Raw genomic sequence first — 25,569 nt, 5'->3', positions numbered from 1 at the left:
TTTCGGCTAAAATTTACCCACGTTTTCGAGAAATACTAAGAAAGTGACCCCCGAGATTTAGGGATGTTACAAGGGATTACCTCTTGCAATTCCCGAACTACAAAATCTCCCACACTCAAGGAAAGAGGAAAGGATCTGGGTTGAAGTTAAGGATCTTAAGCTTTGGACTTTATCGTCTACTATTTTTTCTACATTAAAGTTGAGCTACTTTGATTTATCACCAATGTCAAAGGAATGCTATGCTTTTTGTGCTATATTTCCCAAAGATACAGAAATTATAAAAGGCGATATAATTCATCTTTTGATGGCTAATGCGTTTATTTCATCTATAGGTGACTCTGAGGTAGAAGATATTGGGAATATGGTTTGAGATGAATTGTGCCAAAAACTATTCTTCCAAGATATCAAGGTAGATGATTCTTTAGGAGACATTTCTTTCAAAATGCACTATCTTATTCATGATTTTGCTCAATCAATTATGAGGAGAGAGTGTATGATTTTGGACTATGAAAACATGAGACTTTAGTTGAAAAGCAAGAAAGCTAAATCTTTGCGAACTTTATACCAGCTAGAACTTCATGGCCAAGGTATTATATTACATTTTCCCTTAACTTCTTCTCTTCCAGCGACACACAAAAGTTCATTTAAGTTACCTCATTCTCTTCGAGTAATATGCACAAGTTCACTTGAGTCACTACCAATAAAAATTTTAATTCATTTGAGATATTTGAAGCTTTATGGTTTTGGCATAGATAAGCTTTATGGTCCTTTCATAGACACCATCCTTGAATCAATTTCTAGCTTGCATAAATTAGAAATCTTAAAGCTGAAACATTTTTCAAATCTTGTTTGTTTACCAAAACAATTGATATCCTTAAAGAACCTTAGACATCTTGTCATCAAAAGTTGTTATTCATTGTCTCGTATGTTTTCCGACATTCGAAAAATATCTTGTCTGAGAACATTGAGTATTTACATCGTCAGTTCTGAGGCAGGGCACCACTTGGCAGAACTACATGATTTAAAATTGGGAGGAAAACTGAGCCTTAAAGGCCTAGAAAATGTTAGGTTTTATGATGCTCAAGGCGCCAATTTAATGGGTAAAGAAGATCTCCAAGATTTAAGCTTCTTAGGGTAACGTCGTGACATCTTAGATTTGAGTGTCTTATGGTACCAAAGTGGTGAAACCGAGTTACCTGCTATTAATATTAAGCAAGTACTTGAGGTGCTTCAACCTCACTCAAATCTCAAGAAGTTGAGAATACACCAATATGAAGGATTCCACTTTCCATTTTGGATGGTGGATATGAGAAATTTAGTTGTTCTTGAACTTCATGACTGCAGGAACATGCTAGAACATTCGTTACTTGGAAAACTACCATCTCTGAGAAAACTTAAAGTGCGAGATATGGATAATATCCAATACATGGATGATGATGAACATTACGATGACCTGGAGGTAAAGTCTTTCCCATCTTTGGAGGAACTAGAGTTGCGCGGGTTACCAAAGTTAGAACAATTGCTGAAAGGAGAAAAAACAGGAATATGTTTCCGTTTCTTTCTGATTTGTACATTTGCTATTGCCCTAAGCTTGTTTTGCCTCACCTTCCATCACTCAAGAGCCTCCGGTTATATGTTTGTAACAATAAGGTACTGAGTTTCAATACCCTTACCTCCCTTGAGCTTTCTTGTGGTGATAAATATTTGACATCCTTCCCAAAGGGAATGATGAGAAACATGGCTTCCCTTGAAAATCTAGTAATATATAATTTCCCTAAATTGAATGAAATACCAAATGAACTCCTCAATCTCAACGTTTTGAGGCATCAAGAAATCATATGGTGTGAAGAGCTTGAGTCTTTACCAGAGGAAGGTTGGAACAATTTTCCCTCAATTGTAACCCTCAAGTTTTATTTGTACGGAAGAATGAGATTCTTGTCGGATTGTGTTTGTCACCTCATTTCACTTGAGGTTTTGGAACTGTTGAAGAGCATTAACAACATTTTCCACACAATCTGGTACTCTCTATCTCTCTCTCTCTTTCCCCATTCAATACATTTCTCTTTGGACAATCATATAGACGAACAATCCCACTATGTGTCGTCTCTTCTCTATGTGAGTATTTCATCCACTTGACTTGTTACGATGTTAATGGGTAAATGCCACATTAATGGTTTTATATTATATTCTAACACACCCCTTCACGTAAGAGCTCTTTGGGCTTGAAGCATGGATAAATGCACAGGCCCACCTACCATGTGCTTAATTAAATTCCACTTTTTAGTTAGAAAGTGAGGGGAGCAAGGATCGAACTTTTAACCTCTCGACCATAGAAACTCTAATACTAACCACTTATCCCAAAAGCTTAAGCTGTTGGATAAAGACATATCCCATAGTTTTTCTGAATGCTTCAATTTTTTTCTTAATGTCACAGGGCTCAAAGTGGATTCTTTCTAGCAATTCAGGTGCAACATGTCAATCTAAAATTAGGCACCAAGGATCATGACCAGTTCAGAGCATCAGTTACTTCTACTGTACAAATTACAAAAAAAAAAATTCTTTTATCGCTACTTGTATAATGTATTAGTTACTTCTGGATTACAATTACAAAAGCAGCAATATTTTCTTTTATCCCCCATATGTAAGTTACTTCCACATCACATTTATAGACGTAACTTTGCATCACAATTACGTTTATAAAATGCCAATAAATATTAAGTTAGAGTAACTTTGCATAAGCACATGAAGAAGCTTGCTGCAGCATCGCGGAGAAAACCTCCCCACACAAGATAAACAAATATAAAGAATTGGATGTCCATTGAGAAGTAACTTAACTATTCTTTATCAGGCAATACTCAGTATTTTGTTCCAATCCAGTTCTATTCAATCATAACAGGACATAAACTCATTAATTTAAAATATGAATTGAAATAGTCACCTTAACGCGGTTTCCCTTCTCTAGACAGAGCAACCTCAATCGGCCATTGATCCAATAGACGCACACAAAAATCAAACACATGATGCTGATTTTGAATTCCTCATTTCATAATCCAGCAGAAAATCCAAAGCTATTATTAATGATTTATACAAACAGAACAAGTCCATATATAATCCAACACATGATCTAACAGCATCTCCAATGCTAGTTCTTATTTCTTAGATCTTAGCACTATTTATGTGGGCCCGTACTGCCACATGTGCTTAAGCAACTCTATGCAAATTTTGCTCCAACCATGAGTTCTTAGTTCCTAGCACTATTCATTTGGTCCCACAATATCATTATAGTAGTAATAGTTTTTACTTTCATATAATTTTGATTTAAATTAAAATGCTAATTCAATACCTAAATTAAATCAATTGATGAATGAGAGAAAAAAAGTTAACTTTTCATGCTAAGAACTCAAAAAGTAAAATATCTTATATAAGAACCTAGTTCTTATTTTTAAGAACTAAGAACTCCACGTCATCTTCTCCAATGGTTAAGAACTCAGTTCTTAGTTCTTAACTCAAAAATAAGAACTAAGAACCTTGCATTGGAGATGCTCTAATAACTCTTATGATGATCACTATATAATACTCTTATGCTTCACTTTAATTGCCTCCACCAGGTTTCTTATCCTCATAGATATGAAGCTTTGTTCGTTTCTTCAGTGCTTGTTCTTCCTGGTGCTGGTTCTCATCCATCCTTGGATTGCTCTCACAAGGTAACAGTAATTAGCCATAATAACTAATTGATCAAGTGTCTTTGGATACCATAGTGTAATGTAAACGGACTTTCATCATAATTCATAAAAAGAGTTTCGTTGACTTCCATTTGTGCCGATACCAACTAGTATCTAAACATATAGACTAAGTTGTAATTGTATTTTAAATTTAACTGAGATGGTTTGCTTTTGTGACAGAGAAATTCGGTTCCCTCCTTGGGATCCTAAAGGCCGTGAGTGCGATCAGCCGAGAAAGCACCCGCCACCACCACTTGGGGGCTCAGGTTCACGCCCAAAAAGAGTGTCAAACCCTGCCTGTGGACATTAATTAAACAGCTTGTTTTTTTTTTTTTTAAATCAATTAAACAGCTTGTTTCTTCCATGTATATAGCATCTCTTCGCTTCAAGCTTTTTTGTTCGGAATAAATGTCACATAATCTTCAACACATTTTTTTAACATGTTATATCTTTGTTGATTGAAATTTTGGGATGCATTAAATTACAAATTGGACCCCCCCCTTTTAATTTGGTGGATTTGATCCCTAATAATATCAAAATTTCAAATTTAAGACAAGTAAAAGCAGAGGACATGTAATTGATCAAGAGGAGAAAGGGACATGATGCTCATTTCGTTGCTTAGTTCCGGAAGTAGTCAAGGATGGTATTCGAACCAAGGGCCTCCAAGAAGAAGAATATAATGCTTGATTTCGGCTAAAGATGGATTCAAAGACACAAGGCATTATCTAGAGCCTCAACCAAGATAAAGGACTAAATTAACTAAGTTGTGACAAAATATAGTAGAGCTTCGAAAAGGCTCAAGGGGACAGGATCCAAGAGGACCGAACCTGCCAAAGTCAACAGTACAGAACAACATCAACACCAGTGACTCATTGGACAACCATGTTCTTCACCACAAAGAGGTGTTATAGGGATGAAAAATCTAATTAAGTCATTTTAAAAAATAAAATCACATGCTCGCCTGTTGTTATTAAATTACCAAAAATTTGATTCTCAAATTAAATCTGGTTTCTGATTTATTGAATGAATTGTCAATAAAAGTTAGGGAACAGAGAATTGGTCCATATTTGTCATATCCATTTGTTCCATTAAGTTAACTATATAAAGTTAACTATAGAAATTAGTTTTTTTCGAAAGCAAAATTTTATTTAATTATAAGAGTCGAGACACAAGTCCTCTCGATAAAGGATAAAGTATAATGCCAACAAGTAAGCAAAAACGAAAAACAACAACAATCCTTCCTAAGGAAACAAAGCAAAGCAAAAAACGAAACAAAACCTACAAGCCCCAACAATATTAAGTCAACCAAAACCTAGTTTTAGGGGCGAAAGCAACGACTTCACATGACCAAACTCCATGAGCATCAGCAGCCACATCAAACCAAGAACCTCGTGCGCGCTCTGATTCGGTCAGACTAGGTTTTCATACAACGACAATGGAAGGAGTGATATCCAAAGACCCAATCCATGCATGTTCATGTCAAAACGGTTGGTAGCAAAGTGGGGTAGCTGAAAAAATTAGATGCATAAATACTCATATTCACTTGTTAGAAGAGGGCGCATAAACTTGCAACAAAGCCAATATCAGCGACGACAACAATAAAAGACAGTAAAATAAAATGAGGACACATGAAATTTTAATGTCGAAATACTTCCCTCAATTTAAGAGAATAAAAAACCACAGACACAAGTCAGAAAATCAATGAATACAAAATAAGGTATTACTAGAAAACCTAGAGACATCTAAATCGACACCTTAAAGGTGGAAAGTGGAAACAAATACAACAAAAAACCAATAAATATAGCAATACCCCATAAAATAGAGAAGGTAAAAACCCAAATTAAAATATTATAACGAGCTCGATGACATGAAACATGTAAGTCAAAACGGAATATAAACGATGTACTACAAAATCTGTCAAAGACCCCAAATTTCCTTCTATTTGTCGGAGGTCATGCAATTCCTTCTTTCAGGAAAAGCAAAAACATTGTTGTTGTGCTGCTTGCCATAATCAAGGATTTTCATCTTTCAAAAATAAAATATGGGCGAGGCCCATTAAACATAATTTTTTTTACTTTTTTTTTAAATAAAATAAGTTAGTGCAACCCACTTAGGAAGAAACTACCTAACTAAAACCCGGTCAATCCATCATTAGAAATTCGATTCATATGATCCGCACCACAATCAGGATTTCCAACCAAAGAAATTGACCCCCCCGCCGCCATCACTATACTCGCAACAAAAACAATATCAAATTCACAATAATAATGATAACGAAAAGCCACAAAAATAATAATCCCTCCGTTCCTATATATAAGTCAATTTTACCTAATTCTCTTAGATTAAGAAAATTAGTTACACGCAATAAATCTGTAAAATAATTTATTCAATTTCCTAGATTACCCTTATTTAATTACTTATAAATTTATCTCTCCAAGTTATTATTTCAAAATCTCACTGTTTTTTTCATATTAAATATGAGGATAGTTTTGGAAAAGAGGACCGCTATATCGCACGAGCCAACTGCGCACGAGGAGGCACGACGGTTTAAACATAGAATTTTTAAAACCAAAAATAAAATTAACAAAAGCAAAACAGTGAAATAACTTGGGAGCCAACACCGACGTACATGGAGTCACGCACACCATTTTCCTTCCATCCAGCCGCCATCGCCGTCGATGAGTCACCGCCGTCCCTGCCGTTTTCACGCAACCCGCACCCACCTTTTACACTATCAGATCCGGTGAACCCTTTCTTTCGCTTTCCACTTCCACCCTGTATTTCCCTTCCCATTTATTTTCCATTTCCCTATTTTCATTCTGTTACTTCCAATCATGAATTGTCAATCATGTTTTCACTCTTCACATGCAAGTTTCTTTTTTCTAGCAAGAGTTGTAGGTGTGTTGTGTGGTCACGCTACACCCAATCCATCACTGATCTGGGTCTTTGTAGTCCCATAGAAGAAAATGGTTGCAATTGAGAATTTGAGACAATAGAAATTAGAAAGTACAAGAGAAAAACGAGTAATTTTGGAAAGTAGCAGAGAAAGGGGAAAATGAGGCCACGTAAGAGAAAGGGAAACAGACTGAACAACGCCACGTCTCGTGCCTGTTCGTACACGTTTTGGTCGTACCAAATATCTTTTTCCTTTGGAAAAAGAATAATTAATGCTCCATTGATATTATAAATGAACTTATATTTAGGAACAATAAAAACACTCAAAAGTTGACTTATAATAAGGAACGGAGGGAATACCAAAGAGGAGGTGAAAATGTTATGTCCATGTTTGTTTCTCATAGAGCCCAAATTCCCAATGTTGAGGAGTTTGATATGAGAATTTGTGATTCTGGACCAAGTTTGGCTCACTGCTCGCCCCCAATTCACATTGGCAGAGAGGAACGCGAGTCCAACAACGACAATGACCCAAAGGAGCGCCGAATAGGGTTGAAACTAAAATAAAAATTATGACCGAAACTGACTAAAGTGCAATTTAAGTATCTATTCTAAACCATTCTTTATCAGCCAATACTCAGTATTTTGTGCAATTTAAGTATATAACTCAATCATAACAGGACTCAATTCAACTCCATAATTTAAAAAATGAATTGAAGGAGTCACCTTAACGCGGTTTCCCTTCTCTTTTGACAGAGCAGCCTCAATTGGCCATGCATCCAATACAATATGCAAGAATCCACACGATGTCACACAAAAATCAAACACATGATGCTGATTTTGGCATCCTCATTTCATAATCTAGCACAAACTCCAAATCTCCAATACAATACGCATTATTATTAATGATTTATGCAAACAGAACAAGTCCATATATAATCCAACACGCTTAATAACTCTTATGATGATCACTATATAATACTTTTATGCTTCACTTGAATTGCCTCTACCCATTTCTTATCCTCAGAGATAGATATGAAGCTTTGTTTATTGTTTCTTCAGTGCTTGGTATTCCTGGTGCTGCTTCACAACCATCCTTGGATTGCTCCCAAAAGGTAACTCTAATCAACCATAACTAATTAATAATACAAGATTGTTATGTGTACGTCTTTCATCATCTACTAACTTAAAATGCAAGGTTCAGTTGCACTGTTCATGTGCACAATTTTTTTTTGGTTTCAAAATGTTGCTATATGGGCCTATAATGGGCTCTGTATGTTCCAAGTCAGGCTATTTGTAAATTAGGTTTAGCAGCAAGGATTCCACACAACCTACCCCGTAAATTCTGCTGACTGTCATCCTGCTTCTTCTACCTTTTCGCCGTCCATCTGTATCTACTGAGTCCCTATCTATGCACTTTGTTATCTTCTTCGACAGTTGTCCTACGTTATGTTCTTATTTGTTGAGATTTTTTTTCTGCCATTGCTATGTCCTATTAAGCTATGGATGATGACTATTATCTATTTCCCCTTCTCGATTTTCATAAACCATGGTACTTTTTACAACTATTGCTTACTCAGGCAGCTATGGCTATCGCTTTACAGGTTTTTTTCTTACACTCTATCTGATGCCCTAAGTCTATTATAGCTGAAATCATTTCAATTCGAAAATTTGGTTGTGGAACTGTGAGCTCCTTGCTATAAATTGGTCCCTTATGGTCTGAGATGTCCATAAGTTGTTTCACTGTGTTTTTTTAATTCATTCTCCCGCTCCTATTTTGGTTTTAGGTGTTCAATTTTCCCCAATTTTGATCGGAGACATGGGTGTTCATGTGAATCCAATCAAGAGTCTATGCCCTGGGAAAAATTTCTTCAAAATTAGGACTAGAGTTATCCGGATGTGGGAAGTATCCCCTGTGAATGATCCCTTGAGTCCCTTTGCCCTGCACATTGTTCTAATTGATGATGAGGTTTATTTATGACCTTCATCATCTGTAGTATACTGTCGTTGGTGTTGTACTGTTAACCTGGATTCTATTTACCGATTTCAATGTATTGAATGTTTTTTTCTTTTGGATTTTAGGGTAAAAAAATTGAAGCAATTGCACGCAAGCCTTTGATGTCCAAATTCAGGAACGAGCTATGTGAAGGCAAAGTTTACAGGATATGGTACTTTTCTGTTTTGTCCAATAGTGGCAATTTCATGGCTTCTGATCATGAGTACAAGCTTATTTTCAATGAAAGAACTAAGGTGGTGCTCGAAGAAGCCCCTGGCATACCACTGAATGTGTATTCCTTCAAGAATACAGATGAAATATTAGCTACTGGTGGTGATTATGATTATCTGATTGGTATGATAATATATTTCACATCAATTATGTTTATTAGACTTTAAATCATATGGTCAGTTTTGCATTATTTTGTTAAGAAAGTTGAAAATCGTTATTTAAGTGATTCTTTTTTTTCTTAGATGTGATTGGATTAGTCACCAATGTATCAAGGGAGAAGCAATATGCCAAGGCTGGGAAGGTTACTCGAATGATAGAGCTGGAGCTTACAGATGATAAGTATTTTCTTTCCTATACTATTTTTTTTTTTATCTATTTTCTGATCAAAGTAACAAAAGTTTGTTCTTTACAAAGGCATTGAATTATATTATGTTTTTGTATAGGGGCAAGATTAACTGTGCTTTATTTGGGAACTATGTTGATGTTGTAAAACATTATGTTGCTACCGATGGTCTGCGTATGCCTGTTTTGATTCTTCAATTTGCGAAGATTAAGACATTCAAGGGTTTGTTAATCATGCTAATTTGTTCCTATCATCTCTCAACTATATGTGTAGTTTTTCTTGACCAATTCACATTAAGTAACTTAGGGCAATCTGTTAGTGGTAGTAAATTTGTTATCATGCAGTATTTTGTTTGACATCACCCTTCATTCAATTTTTTTAGGTGATGTTGTAATTCAGAATGTTATGAATGCAACTATTCTACTCTGGAATCCTGATACACCTGAGGCTGTTTGCTTCCGCGATGGGTGAGATTTAAGAATTTATTGGCTACAATTTTAAATGCAGTCATGTATTACTTATTGTTCATTACATAGATTTAGATTTACTCAATAGTATATTGCATAATTAAATGTTGATTCTCATGTTTGGTTTCTTTTGTCCTTTCTCATTTAAGTTTGGCTCTTCACGGAATTGATGCTGATATGCCTCTAGCTGAAATTGATGATGATGATGATGAGGTACGAGTGATCACTCTAGAGGAAGAGTTTTTAAAGTTGTATCCTAGGAAAAACATCAGTGAACTTAATGACACTACTGAGGTATTCTTTAATCCATTTCATCCATACTCCTTTTATCATAGATACTTGCAATTATTCACCATGTGACATTATATCTGTTGGTTAGGATGGAATTTTCATTGTGATGGCAAAAATCTGTGGTCTGGTTGAAGGGGACAAGTGGTGGTATTCTGCATGTAGTTGTCACAAGGCAGTAACAGTTGAAGATGGATTGTTTCACTGTGTTGGCTGTTCCAAGTTTGTTCTAAGTGTGACTCCTAGGTAGTTGTTACCATAATTTGTACTACATTGCATTATTTGGTTATATTTTTTCTAATTATATTTTATGTTTATGTAGATTTAGAATCAAGTTAGAAGTTGGTGATGGTAGTGGTTGCGGTGTATTTGTTGTTTTTGACACTGATTGCCAACAACTGCAGAACAAAACCTGCAAGGAACTCACCATGGCTTCCAAACTGAATGTAGTTAATCTAATTATGTGGTTAACCTTCTCTTACATCATTTAAAGTACAATATATTTAAGTTTTTGTGTCTGTTGATAAAATCATTCATTGCAGGGAAAGTCCTCAAATGAGTATCCAAATGAGATCAAGTCTATCATTGGCAGACAAATGTTATTTAAGGTTCAAAAGTCAAGCAACCATGACTCTACATTTGATGATTCATACAGAGTTAAGAAGATATGTACTGACATTAATGTGGTTGAGACTTTTAAAGATAATTCCAAAGTTCAAACTCCCACTAAGGTACAAATTTCTGCCAAGGTCCATTCTTTTTTTGTTATAGTCTAATCATATATGTAGATTATAATTTAATTTCTCATTTTTTTAGATGATCAGCAGCCCCAAATTCCCTATAGTGTCTGCTGGTGGCCCAAGCAACAGTGGAGATGATAGGATTAGGGGAAAGCCTATTGTAACAAAGGTATATCAGAGAAGGCAGAATAAGTAAATCTAGGGACTAAAGTAGAATAATAAAGTCTCTAAGGACTAGTTGTATTTTCAGGAAGTCTTAGCTATAAATAGCTAAGCTGTTATGTTAGGAGTTAGTTTTTGGTTAGTTGGGAATTTGTAACTGAATACTGGTATTCAGTTAGATGTGAGAGAAACTGGTTTCTCTCTCCCTCTGTATCGTTCTCTTTCTTCCATTCTATGCAATACAACTCAGCTTTCATGGAGATTCTCTCCTTTGTTCTGTGATTTTCTTCCTAATTCAGTAGTATAGGATTACCAGTTCTAACAGGAGATTATTCTGCAAACCTATCTGAAATTGGCCCCAATGTTGAGTCACTGGATGAAATTTCTCCAGGCGATGGATCCGGTATCTGTTCTTCTGTCCAGAGTGTTGGCAGTGATAGTAGTTTTAACAAACCTGCTAAGAGAATGAGGCTCAGATCTATCAAGTTGGAGAAAGATTATGAGTTGTAGTTTGGAGGATCAGGACATTATGCTTAAAGGATTACAATAATGTGCTTAATTGGAGTCTTTTTGTAATATTTGCATTAGAGGATTATTGCCTTATTTGTACCCTTAATATCCTTTTAGTATGGATTTGTGTTAGTTAAGAACTTATATTGTGTTTTGGAAGGTTAATGGTTACATTCTCCTATGTTATTCTATCTGATGAATTATATTTAATATATTTTGGCTAAAGATCTCTGGTGCAAACAGTGTATATTTTATCAGCTTTTATCCATTTCGTTTTCTGCAACATTTCAATTACAGTTTAATGGGAAAACTTATTCCAATAGTAAGCTTCATCAATGTTTACATTCAATGCTTTGGTCAACAACCCAAGTTAATTAACTTTCATCTCATCTAACATTTGTCATAGCATTTAGTGTACCACCTTCAACATCATATAAAGCTATCAGTGTTCCCCTCCACTCTGTTCTAAACCCATTCTTCATCCAACAATATTCCTCCTCCTACCTTCCATTCCCCAAAGTCTTCTTATTACTTCCAGATTCCAGATGCATAGTATTGTTTCAAATCTAGCCTGCATTGATTTAATATATTCACCTGTTGTCATCCAACTAATTGACTAAAATCGTCATCTTGGTTACCTCTGCAACTTCATAGGTTAGTTTGTTATCACCTCATAATAATTGTTAATATTTTATTTCATTTGCATTTTTGTATATCTGTATATAATTATCCTTTATCATAATTTAAAATTTCTTCATTGTATAGTTGGTCAATTGAAGTTGTTTGAGATTTGTTGCTGGAAGTGTAACCATGAAACTATTCTTTAATTTTTTAGAAAATAACCTACGGATGGATGGTTTTTTTTTTAAAAAGAGTTTTAAATCTTTATTTGTTTTTTTAATCCAGATTTTGATTTGTTTTAGGTGGGTAGTGGGTTACATATAAAATATGTATTATATGTATTCAAAGTTAATTACGGACAGATTTAAAAAAAAAATATTTTAATCTTTATTTGTTTTCTTATTGCAGATTTTGATTAAAAAAAAACAGATTTTAATTTTAATTTTTTTTAATCCAGATTTGTATTTTTTTAGGTGGGTAGTAGGTTACATATAAAATATGTATTATATGTATTCAAAGTTAAAATTTGTATATTTTTTATTGGGATGATATGTGAGTGACATGTGTATAGATATAGATTTAATTGACTTTCAAATTTTAATTTTCTAATAATTTAACTACATATAATGTAGTATGCTATCTTAATACAATCCTTCATCGGAAGGAGTTATAATAATAATAATGATAATATACTGCCAGTGTGATTGGAAGTGTTATTAGACCACTAACTTGGTTAGATACATGTTCACCACAAAGTTCATATATTTTGATAACTATATTCCTCTTTTTAAGAAAAAAAAACTATATTCCTGATTATTTAATTATTTTTGAAAATATGCTATTGCTATATTCTATTGATTCCTTTTTTTAAAATGATTTTCTAGATTGATTATCAATGTGAATTATTTGTTGAAAAAAATACCATATTATAAAAAAAACGGCTTATATATATTGTGGCTAATAAAGAAATCTATGAAATATTAATATTTTATTTAGGGTCCAGCATGATGGTAATCAAATCCCTTTTTGATAGATTTATATTGTCTTTAAATCAGATAAAAATATTATATTATTGGTGATAACAAGCAATCCAAAGGCTAAGTCCAAATTATCAATGTTCAGAATTGTTTAAACATATATTGTGCTAAAATTTGTTATGTTATATTGTTTTATATCTTTTGGGAAGATTTTTGTACGTAATATCAGGAGCTATCCCGAAAATACATTCAACTTGGAAGTTTTTTTTTTTTTTTTGTTAAAAGGCATTCAACTTGGAAGTATTTTCTATTGAAATCAATAATAAGGGAAGTAAAAAGAAACAGTATTTCTTGTGGACTTTTGCATTTTTCTTTCTGAATACCCAATCACTCATTCCTTTAATTTGCTATTAACTTTTTCCTAAAAGACCTTTACATATATGGGCTGCAATGTACTTTGTTGAATAAATTATTGTATCTTTTTCCTCAATTCGTGCTTCCTTCTTATGATGACACCTTACCTCCCCTACTCGCTGACAGCTATTGAACCACTTTTATCTTCCATTGCCCCCTTTCGACGCCTGTTTTTTAGGATAAGATAGTACCTTCGTCCACATTCTTTTTGCTTAAAAGTAGAATCAGTTGTTGGATTTTCATGTACTTCCTATGGTTTCTTCGAATGTTGGAAGATCCTCATAATTTGGACTACAAATAGAAAGTTTCCTGACCATGATTCGGAAGAAGTTGTTATCAAAACGTAGCAGGTAATATCGAAATCATTTACAGTTTCCGTATCCTTCTATGTTTTGCTTCATAGCACTAGGTCCTGGTGCTAAAGAATCATTACTCTTACTCGAACTTTCTATCTTATGTCATTTTTTATTGTTTCCCCCCTCATTCTCTGGGTTCAGTAAGGGATTGAAGCCGATTGTGCACTGTTTTGGAAGATTTCCATGTCCTTTGTGATGTAAGAATCCCTTCCATAGTCGACAACTCAGTTCTCTCATCTCTTTATAGTACTGAACCAGCTAGAGGTTAGTTCTTTTCTTAATTTAATCCTTAACTTAATTGAATTGTTACCCTCATCAGCTATAAATACATTACATTGTTTTCCATTGAATACACACTTGCCTGAGTTCTTGAAGCTCCTTTCCCATCAAATTTGCTTTTGTGTTAATTTTCCTGAACTTCTAATGGATACTCAGTTGTCAGCGATTGATCATGTTACTTCAATTCATCAACAGGGACGGTCATGGAGCATCAGGGTCCGTGCTGTTGCTGTGTGGAGAATACCATTTGACCACATTACACTGACACCCTCTTGCTTGGATATGATCTTGATGGACAGAAGGGTAAGCTGAATTCCTTTTATATACACCATTATTTTTACACTTTCAACATGTAAATTATGAACTGTTTGTTGTAACTATTATGGTTGTTAGGGGACAAAGATACAAGCTTCTGTGTGCAGGAGGCACCCTATTACTCGTCCTATTGAAGTTGGAAGGGTGTACAACATATCTCATTTCAAGGTTGTTTTAAATGATGGTATTCGATTGACCCCTCATGACTTTAGGTTGATATTCCATACCTGCACAAGTGTTGCTGAAAGCTTTGATGTTCGAATCCCTCGCAATGGCTTGTCTTTTTACAATACTCAGATTATTCGTAACAGGGTTGGTGATTTTACCCACCTGATTGGTATGTAAAAGCTTTAGTTCATTCAATATTACCTTAATGTATCCATTTAAATACCAAACACAAACCTAAATTCTGGAATTTATAATCAGATTGTTTGGGAGTTATTTCTGCTGCTGGTCAAGATAAGCTCTTCATAAAAGACAGTCAGCTCACTAAGATGTTGCATATTGATCTCCAAGATTCAAGGTATTGTTGGTAGATTTATTTATGGCTTATAGCTAATAAACCTGATGATTATGAACTTATCTCTCAACCACATTCTATTTCAGGGGAAAAATTAGATGTCTTCTTATTGGGAGTTTGGTGAACATTGTTGCTAACTATTTGGCTTCTAACTGGACTAAGAGGCCTGTAATTGCATTTTAGTTTGTTAAGGTCAAAAGCTTCAAAGGTATGTGAAAACTCTTTTCAATAGTACTCACAATTCCTCTACATAATCTGATTTGAAGCATTGTATATAATGCAATTTGTATCTTACTCTTTAATAACTGAAAACACTTGTATTTGCAGACAAATTTCTCATTGAAGGCACACCTGTATCTTCAAAAGTTCATTTCAACCCAAACATTCATGATGCTATTGAGTTAACTAAAAGGTATAAACCATCTGCCATATAATGACTAATATTTTTTTTAAAAATGTCGTATAATATTATATCTGATCTATATGTAATGCTGCTATCTTCAGATTGGATGTTCTTGGTTTGAATTACCATGGACCTGTTGGATTTATTCCCACTAATGAGTCTAATCTGAGCCTTAGGGATGAAATGCTTAATACCTACCCTAGGAAAACATTAACTCAGTTGCTGGAAACTAAAGAGGTGATCAAATTCATTCTTTTCTAATTTAGCTCCATTATTTGTGTTCATAGATTGTTTTTGTATTTACTTTGATTATTTCACTAAACAGGGGGGATATTCATAGTGCATGCTGCAATAGTCGGGGTCCTTAGGGATGGGCAATGGTCATATCAAGCATGTAGATGTTTCAGTGAACTTAGAATGAATGGTGTTAAGTATGACTGTCTAAAATGTCGACGTAGCATTGGTGAAATGATTAACAGCTATTTTCGAAGAAGCCAGATTTTGTATATTTATCTAAGATAAAAATTCCTTAGATAACTAATGGTAGAATCAATTGCACCAACAACAGGTTTCGGTTCAAAGTAGAGGTTTTTAATGGCGTCGACAGCGCCGTATTTGTGTTATACGACCCTGAGGCAGAACAACTTACTGGCTTTTCATGTGAAGAATTGATCAATAACATTGCAGTAATTTATTCTGAATTCTTGATTTTGCACTTCTAGATCTTGCATTTTTTCCACCACGTGTATACTGCTGCTAAAACTTTTAACCCATCTTTTTAACTTTACATTTCAGCTTGAGAACAAAAGCATTCCTGAAGGGGAGTATCCTGAGGACATTGAAAACCGTGTAGCTGGCTTGGAGATGCTTTTTATGGTCCGAAACAAAGTTGGTATGATGTATGGCAAGGATGATTGCTTTGAGGTGATGAGGATTTGCTATGATTTGGACATAATTGCTATGTTCCATGATCATGATGCAATAGTTACACCCAATAAGGTTGATTCTTTGGATATTTGGTTCATACATTACACATGTTCTATTTTGATCAATATTCACAGTAGAATTCTGCATTGAATAGCATGGCAATAAATTTATTTAGTGTACACTTTTTGTATATTTTCATTTGATAGGTTTTTTGCTGATCTATGTTGTTGTAAAATAGGCCAAGTTTATGCCATCTTTCCCTAAGATGGAGAAGAAATCATCTGCTGATGAAAGTAGCTGGAACATGAGTGACAAGAGTCTTGGGTTATCTGAATCCAGCAGTCTTGAAAGAGGTAATCGTCGCCTGCGAAGGAAGTTGGTGATTGACTTTGAGTCAGAAGATGAGGATGTTAATGATGTTGAGGAAGCTGCTGCTCAGATCAAAGGAAAGAAACATGTTGCTGATACTGAGTTTGATCTGAATGATGAGCCAAAGGAGACAAATGCTGAAACTGAAACCAAAGATGTAGTTGGGACTGAATCTTTAGTTGCAGATGGAGGCAAAGTTGTTTCCATTGATGGTACTCCTAAGGCTGTTGAAACTAAGGAATTTAAATCTGGATTCACTTTAAGTGAAGCTATTACTGGGAAGAAGTTTATTGACTTTGCTGTGGAAGATGATGAACTTGATGGCATAGTGTCTGCAGATGAAAGCACTGAGGACAGTGATTCTTCTGAAGGAGAAGACATGGTGGATAATTTGGATGAATGTGGCCTTAAATACAAGGTCAAGATTGAACCTGTTGATGATGACAATGACAAAGTGCTGAATAAAGGTGTATATGGTGATGAGGTGATTGTGATCTCAGATGATGATGAGGTTGCTCCTTGAGCTTATCTCTACCTATTACTAGGAGGTTTCAGACTATATAGTCTGATGTGCTGAAAAAGATGCAGATTGCCTTATCTGACAACAGCTCCAAAAACTTTTTGTTGTAGTATTAGTAGTATTAGTATTGTTGTCAAGTTCAGACCTCACTCTTTGATGCATGAATTGGATTTGGTCACTGTACCCTGACCACAGTTACACACTCCAATTCAATGCTTTTATGTTTATGTTTTAATGTATCCTGTAGGAATCTCTGTCATGTAACTGACATAACCAGTATATGCTGTACTGTGGACCTATCTATGTATGCAATGGTTTCTTTAATACATATCTGCTTTGATTGTGTATATTTTTCTATTTTCTTTATATGCATTTATCTTTACTCGGTTTCTTTTATGTGACTGAGATGAGTTATTTTTTCTACCATTGGTCCATACACTATTTATAAAATGGCTAATAATTACTAATCTTTTTGTATTATGAGATCCACACCCCATACTGAGAGATAGTGAATCTTTCAAACTAATTGTTTATGGTATGCATCATATTTACTTCCCTCAACTATATCATTACCTTTTTTTTATTTTAAATCAAATATATAGGTTAACTTTTAGTCAGCACTCCTGTTTTCAAAATCAATATTGTCTCTATTCTTGAATTTTGATTATAAATATATGGCAGCAGATATTACTTTCCTCCACAAAATCTGGTTTTTCATATCTCCACATTGAATGTTTTGTACCATACCTATCTAACTACAGCTACATGAACACTAAAATATAATAATACTGACAGCTCTAGACTACCTTTATCCCTATTCGCTTGCTCATACACTTCAATATATATATATATATATATATATATATAGTTGTTATTCTTCATCCTTTGCATCCTCATTCATCAAACTGAGTAGCAGGTTGTTTGTTCACCACTGCTGCTTCAACTTCTCTCTTTTCATCAGCCAGTTTTCTCATCATTACAAGAACCCATGCTATGTCTTCAATATTGAGTGGTATGTTGCGCTGACTTAGTTCAGATTATACTCATCAATTCGTTCTGTAGATGTAGAATTCGTATACTTTGTTGTGCCTTAGTCTACCAGACATCAAATTTATTATGTTCTTTTGTATACAGATGTTACTAATCAATTAGATCACTCTTCAAGGCATTTATCGAGCAAGAAGCCAGGTAAGATTAAGCTGTGTGATAAATAGAAAATTTGCATATCTTTTTATATCCACTTTGTTATTATTTTCAGCAGGAAGAGGAACAAAGAGACCTCGAGTAAGACATCAATCATCCAACTCTGGTTCAGCTCGGTCACGTAGAAGAGTTGATTATAGTACGTTACCTTTTGCTTCGCTTACAAACAGACTTGTATGTTTTTCCAATAACTACATTTGTCTATTTAAATTGCAGTGGTACCATGGAATCTAACTGTGGAAAGCTCAACACTAACCGCACTTGAATCCATTCCAAATACATCGCCAGGTATTTTTCTAACACAGATTTCTATGATTAATCATATATTTAGGTGGCCCTTATTTACAGTTATTGTCTTTGATCAATATGTAGTGCTTGCTCTGTTCATCATTTTTATAATTTCGATGGATGTCTTAAGTAAAGTTCATTTGCAACCTTACAATGAACAGATTTTAATTTTTTTGTCTACATAGTTTGCTGGATTCTGTTTCAGGAATTCAAATAGTATTATAATTTCAACTAATTATTTACTATTTATTGGTTGTATACTTAATATATTTTAGTGCATGTTTAGGTGGTTCTAATTTACATTTAGTTGCTTAATTCAATGACACAACTCATTTGCCTACTTATGGGAAAATAGATTATACTGATTTTGGTGAGATGAATCATGTTTGCCAATATTGTGGTGCTTATTTTTGGTATGCTGAAAGAGTTGGAAAATCTAGGAATGCGACTGAACCAAAGTTCTCAGTTTGCTGCCTTAAGGGCAAAATATCCCTGCCTCATTTCCAAACACCCCCGGAATTACTGCAAGATCTATTTTCAGGTGTTGACGAACGGAGTTGTCATTTCCTTGATCATTTACGTACATACAATAGCATGTTTTCATTTACATCACTTGGGGGGGAAATTGATGCAAATCTAAATGACGGTGGAGGTCCTCCGCAGTTTGTTATTAGTGGTCAAAATTATCACCGCATAGGTAGTTTGATTCCTAATGAAGGTGACAAACCTAAATTTGCCCAGCTATACATATATGATACGAAGAATGAAATCGTTAATAGAATGGCTCCTTTCGGGTAACTTTTCACTTAACTAGATGAATTCTGAAATAAATTATATATTGTCCCAAATATTTCCACAATTAGGTCTAATCTTTTTTAATCTTTGTGTCCTCTTAGTAATAAAGTTGGTTCATGTAGCATTGATCCAACCTTAGTTATTGATCTGATAAAGATGGTTGATGAGTCGAATAAATTGGCTAAATCTTTTAGAAGAGTCCGAGATCACATTGAAGAAGGCGATGGTGAAAATGTTTCTCTACGGCTATTTAGAAACCGTAAGCAAAATCCAAACACATATAATCTCCCAAGTGTGGATGAGGTTGCAGCTTTGATCGTTGGAGATTTTGATAGTTCAGATTGCGGTCGTGACATTATCATACGCACACAAAGTGGCTTCTTGCAGCGAATCCCTGAATATCACGCAACGTTTCTACCGCTCCAATACCCTATTCTTTTTCCATATGGCACAAATGGGTATGCTGATGGCATTAAATTTTCCCAAAATCCTGATAATGTTCGTGGATGGAAACGCAAACGTATATCTCTAAGAGAATGGGTTGCTTATAGGCTGCAAGAGAGGGAAAGCGAGTTTAATGGATTGTTGTTGAGTAGAAGACTATTCCAACAATTTGTAGCTGATTGTTATTCTATGATTGAATCAGCCAGGTTGCTATATGTTCGTAGAAATCAGCACATTATCCGTAAAGAAATCCTATCGTGGAGACACAAATTCGTCTACCGTTGGTTCGAGGATTGTTCTACCTTCTTCATTCACAGGTGGTAGGCGTTACATGTTCAATAACTGTCAGGATGCAATGGCTATTTGTAGAAGTTTTGGTTACCCAGATTTGTTTGTTACAATGACGTGTAATCCGAAGTGGCCTGAGATTGTTCGCCAAACAGCCAAACATGGGTTGTTAGCCTACGATCGACCAGATGTTGCTTGCAGAGTTTTTCGAGCGAAGCTTAATCAGCTTATGTCTGATTTCAAAAAGGGAGAATTTTTTGGAAAAGTAATTGCAGGTACTATCACTGACTATTGATGATTTTTTTTTTGGGCCTAATTGGATTTAATCTTAATGTTATAATTACTCAACAGTGTCACATTTCCATTAATTGTAGCGATGTACACAATTGAGTTTCAAAAGAGGGGTCTTCCACATGCACATATTCTTCTTTGGCTCCATGCAAGTTGTAAACTCAGAACTCCTGATATGATTGATGCTGTAATATGTGCTGAACTTCCAAATCCTAAGAGCGATCCTATACTTTTCCAGGCAGTTTCTAACTACATGGTTCATGGTCCATGTGGATTAAGTAACAAGCAATCGCCTTGCATGAAGGATGGACATTGTTCCAAATACTTTCCCAAAGAATTCACAGATCATACATCATTTGATAGTGATGGATTTTCGATTTATAGAAGGAGAAATTCTGGGATCACAACAACTAGAAGAGATGTGCCTTTGCATAATGGGTATGTTGTTCCATATAATCCGAAGTTGTTGTTGAAATACCAAGCACACATTAACATTGAATATTGCAACAAGTCAAACTCGATCAAGTATTTGTTTAAATACATTAATAAGGGTGTCGATCGGGTTACAATGTCAATGTCTGTGGGTGAAAATGTCAATGAGGTTGATGAGATCAAACAATATTATGATTGTAGATATATTTCACCGTGTGAAGCTGTGTGGAGAATTTTTAAGTTTGAGATACACCATAAATGGCCACCTGTTAAGAGATTGCGATTTCACTTGCCCAACAAACAGGTTGTTATCTTTAAAAATGATGTTGCAGTGAATGGTGTACTAAAGCGGTCAAGAGAAAAACTTACAATGTTCATGGCATGGATGGTAGCAAATGCAAAATATGACATTGGTAAGGATTTAACCTATGCTGACTTCCCTTCTATGTTTGTTTATGACCGTTCTAAGTGCGAGTGGAGACCTAGGAAGCAAGGTTATTCAATTGGACGAATGAACTTCATGCCTCCGGGAATTGGTGAGTTATTCTATATGAGGCTATTGCTTAATGTGCAACGTGGATGTAGCAGCTTTGAAGAGTTGAGGACTGTGAAAAATCATACACATGATACATTTCAAGAAGCTTGTGATGCATTGGGTTTGTTGACCGATGATCGAAAGTTTATTGATGCCATACATGAGGCTTCTGAGCAAGGATCCGGTTTTTACCTTAGATCATTGTTTGTTAGATTGTTGTTATCCAATACTATGGCAAATCCTCGGAACGTGTGGGAAAAATCATTTATTCATCTAGCTGATGGAATAGTTCACGAACGACGGAGGTTACTCAACAAACCAGGTGACATTCTACAAATTATTACTAAATCAAGATGTATCATCAAATTATTTACTAAACATTGTCTTAATCATTGCTATGTGTATTGCATATTTTGGTAACTAAAATATTGCATATTTTGGTAACTAAAATGCAGGGCTTACAATGGATGAGGAAAGTTTACAGAAACTTTGTTTGTTAGAGATTGAGAAAATTTTGTTGGTTAATGGAAGATCATTGAAAGACTTCAATGGCATGCCCTGTGTTGATCCGAACTTACTTGCGGAGTATGGAAACTTGCTAATGTTTAATGAAATGAATTATGATACTAATGATATGAGTCGTTTGCACACAGAATGCATGCAGAAGTTGAACTCAGGTCAAATGAATTTGTTTCTTGAGATAATGTCAGCAGTTTGTAGTGATAAGGGAGGATTCTTCTTTGTCTATGGTTATGGTGGTACTGGGAAGACATTTCTCTGGAAAACACTAACGTACAAACTTCGAGCTGAGAAAAAAATAGTCCTGAACGTTGCATCTAGCGGTATAGCATCTTTGTTACTACCTGGAGGCAGGACTGCTCACTCGCTTTTTTCCATCCCTTTAAATTTGGATGAGGATTCATGTTGTTGTATATCACAACGTAGCCCAAAAGCAGAATTACTTCAAGCTGCAAGTCTAATCATTTGGGATGAGGCCCCAATGGTTAGTAAATATGCATTTGAGGCACTTGACAGAACATTAAGAGATATTATGAAGGTGAAGGACAAGGATAGCATGGACAAACCATTTGGTGGCAAAACTGTTGTATTGGGCGGAGACTTTAGACAAATATTTCTTGTTATTCCGAAGGGTAGTAGGGCAGATATTGTTATGGCCACTATTAATTCATCCCGTTTGTGGAGACATTGCAAGGTTCTTACATTATCGGAAAATATGCGGTTGTTGACTAACTCGTCCTTGGAAGAGATTGATGAAGTTCGATCATTTGCCAAATGGGTACTTGACCTCAGGGATGGAAAATTAGGTGTTTCAAATGATGGTGAAAGTGAAATCTGTATTCCAAATGATTTGTTGATTCAAGCTTCTTCTGATCCCATTTCTGATATTGTTAAATTCACCTACAACAACATTAGGGAAGACATGGTAAGTGTGGATTATTACAAAGACAAAGCAATTCTTGCTCCAACATTGGATGCTGTTGAGTCTATTAATCAGTATGTGTTGTCCCTTATTGATGGTGAAGAAGTGACATATTCAAGTTCTGACACGATGTGGAGGGTGGATGAACAAGTTGCAATCATGGCTGATTGGATTACAACAGACTTTCTAAATGATATCAAGTGCTCAGGTATACCTGATCACAAATTGGTGTTGAAGAATGGTGCTCCAATCATGTTAATGCGTAACCTTGATATATCATCAGGTTTGTGTAATGGCACTAGATTAATTGTGGAGCATTTATGTCCAAATGTCATCGGTGCTATTATTATTACTGGTACACACATAGGAAAAAAGACTTTTATTTCTAGAATGGATTTGATACCTTCAAATCCTAATCTTCCAATCAAGTTTATGCGGCGCCAGTTTCCTGTGTGCTTATCATTTGCCATGCCCATAAACAAGAGTCAAGGCCAGAGTTTATCTCATGTAGGTGTATATCTACCTAAGCCGGTTTTCTCTCATGGTCAACTCTATGTTGCTGTCTCAAGGGTGAAGTCAAAATCTGGGTTAAAAATCCTCATTTCTGATGATGATATAGGGAGACGTCAGGTCACGAAGAATATTGTATACAAAGAGGTTTTCCAAAAAATATATAATTAATTTGTACGAGTTTATCTAAAAAATTAATAATTTTAGCATTTACCACTTCAATTTGTGTAAGAATATTTGAATATTATATAAATATATCACATATAAATATGCTCCAACATTTTGTAGTAATACATAGTATAGTGATTGTATTTTTTTTAATATGCTATCTATATACATTAATTGTTTATGTAAGAACAAACCATTTAAATGTATAAAATTAACAGGGCCGATTTTTTTATACACTTGATCTAAAAAAAATGCGAACTAAGAAATAAAATCAGGCGTCGTGCATCGCACGGATATAATCCTAGTAATTCATAAAAATAATGTTGTTTACTTTTTATCTCAAAGTGAGTGTGAACTTCCGTTTACACTGATATCAACCGTATCCAAACATAGCCCATGTTGTACTAGTATTCAATAATTGAGATGGTTTGTTTTTGTGACAGAGGCCGTGATTGGGATCGGCCGAGAAAGCACCCGCCATCACCACATGGGGGCTCAGGTTCACACCCATAAAGAGTGCCAAACTCTGCCTGTGGAAACTAACTAAACAACTTGTTTCTTGCATGTACATAGCAATGATAGCATCTCTACGCTTCAAGCATTTTTGTTTTGGGTTCAACCCATTTCGAATTCTGAGACAAGTAAAAGAACAGGCCTGTAAGCGAGAGGAGAAAGGGAGCTGAGGTCATATCGGAAATTAGTTATGGAAGTAATCAAGGATGGTATTCGAACCAAGGGTCTCGAAGAAGAAGAATGTAATGTTTCATTTCGACCAAAGATGGATCCAGAAACACCAGGCATTAGGCCGTGCCTCAGCCAAGATGAAGGTCTAAATTAGCTAAGTTATGAAAGAATATGATAGAGCTTCGAAAAGGCTCAAGATCTAAATTAGCTAAGTTGTATTCAAGGTATGTGGCAGTTCAAGAAATGTAGAAACAAGTACGATCAACACTTAAGAAATGTTTTGCTCGAGTCGAAAATAATTAGTCACTGTAGGATGTTGAATTCGAGGTAGAGAAACGAGCATGAAATTCGAAGATTGAACTCGGGAATAGCACTGTACGATTACCAACACGATCCCTCAATCAGAGTCGCACACATCATAAGCCACGAACCCAAGTTCCTAGCAGTTACAAGCATATGAATATAAATCAGTCAGCTCGAGATGATTCGAAGGCCAAGTTGAGAGTTTTTGTGTTATGCCGAATGAGTGGCTTAGATTAGGCAGTTTGTCTTAGTTTCAATTGTTGGAATAATGGCATTCAAGAAAATTTGTTTAAATCTTTTTCCGTTTTTTCATTTATATCATCATGTGTCAAAAACTTAATTGTGTTTTAAAACTATTCTTTCAGTTTCATAGCCTTTTAATTTCCACCGTTACGAGCTGCTTTAAGGCTTTTATATTTTGGTTTATCTCTTAATTGGTAAAACGGATTGTCTTTTATGACAATTAATTTATATGGTGTACGTTGGAATGAATTGGAAAGAAGGAATAATCTTTCCAGCTTAAGTGGTCGAGGCTTATATATAAGAAACCATGTTAATTCATTGGGGTATTGTTTTTAATTCCAACTCTTTTTGAGCATTGTTGTAGAGACTCCAGCATGTGTTGGTTCTGAGTGCACAGTGCCATGTGTTGGTTCTGAGTGCACAGTGCCTTGCATGCGGCTGTGTCAACCTTGGGGAGCAAACCCGGCACTAGATTGCATCGGAGGTCTGCCCGAATTTTGCATCGTGGTTTGTCCACGGCGCAGCTATCTTCCTAATATTTCCAACATCAATCTGGTCCTAAGGATTATGTTTACACTAATTATTATGTAAATTCTATAAATAGGGCATTGTATATACTGGAAAAGCGTTGGATATCTCATACTTAACACTCTAATAGTCTACGTCTATTGTATACGATACATAGCCACACAGAATTCATGTAAATGATCTTCTTCCTCCCTTCTTCGACTTTCATTTTCAATCAAATTCGCATTCAGTTTATTTTACTCGCCAATTTTTACTTGTTCCTTTGTTGATTCTTTGTTCTTCTCAAACTCAACATCACTTTGGTGTTGAACTTTTCATGAACTTTAAAATATTTGTTCACCGGAACCAAGGTGTTCTTAGTTAT

At 35.1% G+C, this 25,569-nt stretch overlaps 4 protein-coding genes and 1 long non-coding RNA gene across 13 annotated transcripts; all 5 read left to right on the top strand.

The window, feature by feature from the left end:
• The first annotated feature begins 7,585 nt into the window (after positions 1-7,585).
• Positions 7,586-11,101, top strand: LOC130733903 (uncharacterized). 3 transcript variants are annotated; one of them, XM_057586191.1, is made up of 11 exons: positions 7,933-8,218; positions 8,402-8,583; positions 8,697-8,964; positions 9,084-9,180; positions 9,285-9,406; positions 9,567-9,651; positions 9,801-9,945; positions 10,031-10,185; positions 10,262-10,385; positions 10,482-10,670; positions 10,756-11,101. In XM_057586191.1, exons 1-11 carry the CDS (start codon positions 8,164-8,166, stop codon positions 10,873-10,875), a joined length of 1,542 nt encoding a protein of 513 aa, XP_057442174.1. In that variant the 5' UTR covers positions 7,933-8,163; the 3' UTR covers positions 10,876-11,101. The 3 variants fall into 3 exon arrangements, with proteins under 3 accessions (XP_057442175.1, XP_057442174.1, XP_057442176.1); XM_057586192.1 differs by lacking the exons at positions 7,933-8,218; positions 8,402-8,583 and adding an exon at positions 7,586-7,729; XM_057586193.1 differs by lacking the exon at positions 8,402-8,583 and having other exon boundaries at positions 7,934-8,218.
• Positions 11,102-13,430: 2,329 nt separating this feature from the next.
• Positions 13,431-17,399, top strand: LOC130733902 (uncharacterized). 7 transcript variants are annotated; one of them, XM_057586188.1, is made up of 11 exons: positions 13,433-13,713; positions 13,861-13,983; positions 14,194-14,301; positions 14,392-14,650; positions 14,740-14,836; positions 14,920-15,041; positions 15,161-15,245; positions 15,338-15,473; positions 15,805-15,922; positions 16,046-16,235; positions 16,402-17,399. In XM_057586188.1, exons 10-11 carry the CDS (start codon positions 16,101-16,103, stop codon positions 17,053-17,055), a joined length of 789 nt encoding a protein of 262 aa, XP_057442171.1. In that variant the 5' UTR covers positions 13,433-13,713; positions 13,861-13,983; positions 14,194-14,301; positions 14,392-14,650; positions 14,740-14,836; positions 14,920-15,041; positions 15,161-15,245; positions 15,338-15,473; positions 15,805-15,922; positions 16,046-16,100; the 3' UTR covers positions 17,056-17,399. The 7 variants fall into 7 exon arrangements, with proteins under 7 accessions (XP_057442167.1, XP_057442171.1, XP_057442170.1 ...); XM_057586187.1 differs by having other exon boundaries at positions 16,032-16,235; XM_057586185.1 differs by having other exon boundaries at positions 15,562-15,922; positions 16,032-16,235.
• LOC130728453 (uncharacterized) lies at positions 14,143-15,238 on the top strand. The gene is made up of 5 exons (XM_057579942.1): positions 14,143-14,301; positions 14,392-14,650; positions 14,740-14,836; positions 14,920-15,001; positions 15,161-15,238. Exons 1-5 carry the CDS (start codon positions 14,143-14,145, stop codon positions 15,236-15,238), a joined length of 675 nt encoding a protein of 224 aa, XP_057435925.1.
• A 925-nt stretch (positions 17,400-18,324) lies between the features above and the next one.
• On the top strand, positions 18,325-24,767 carry LOC130733901 (uncharacterized). The gene is made up of 3 exons (XR_009017683.1): positions 18,325-18,394; positions 18,472-18,543; positions 23,891-24,767. It is a non-coding gene; the product is annotated as an uncharacterized LOC130733901 (long non-coding RNA).
• On the top strand, positions 20,387-23,485 carry LOC130733900 (uncharacterized). Its single transcript, XM_057586183.1, has 2 exons — positions 20,387-21,650; positions 21,784-23,485. The coding sequence occupies exons 1-2, from the start codon at positions 20,447-20,449 to the stop codon at positions 23,448-23,450; spliced, it is 2,871 nt and encodes a 956-aa protein (XP_057442166.1). The 5' UTR covers positions 20,387-20,446; the 3' UTR covers positions 23,451-23,485.
• Positions 24,768-25,569: the final 802 nt, after the last annotated feature.

Source organism: Lotus japonicus, chromosome 1 (assembly GCF_012489685.1).
Source record: "Lotus japonicus ecotype B-129 chromosome 1, LjGifu_v1.2".
Classification (NCBI taxonomy): Eukaryota; Viridiplantae; Streptophyta; class Magnoliopsida; order Fabales; family Fabaceae; genus Lotus; species Lotus japonicus.
The sequence above is the reverse complement of the archived record's forward strand: the minus strand, read 5'-3'. Positions and strand labels throughout refer to the sequence as shown.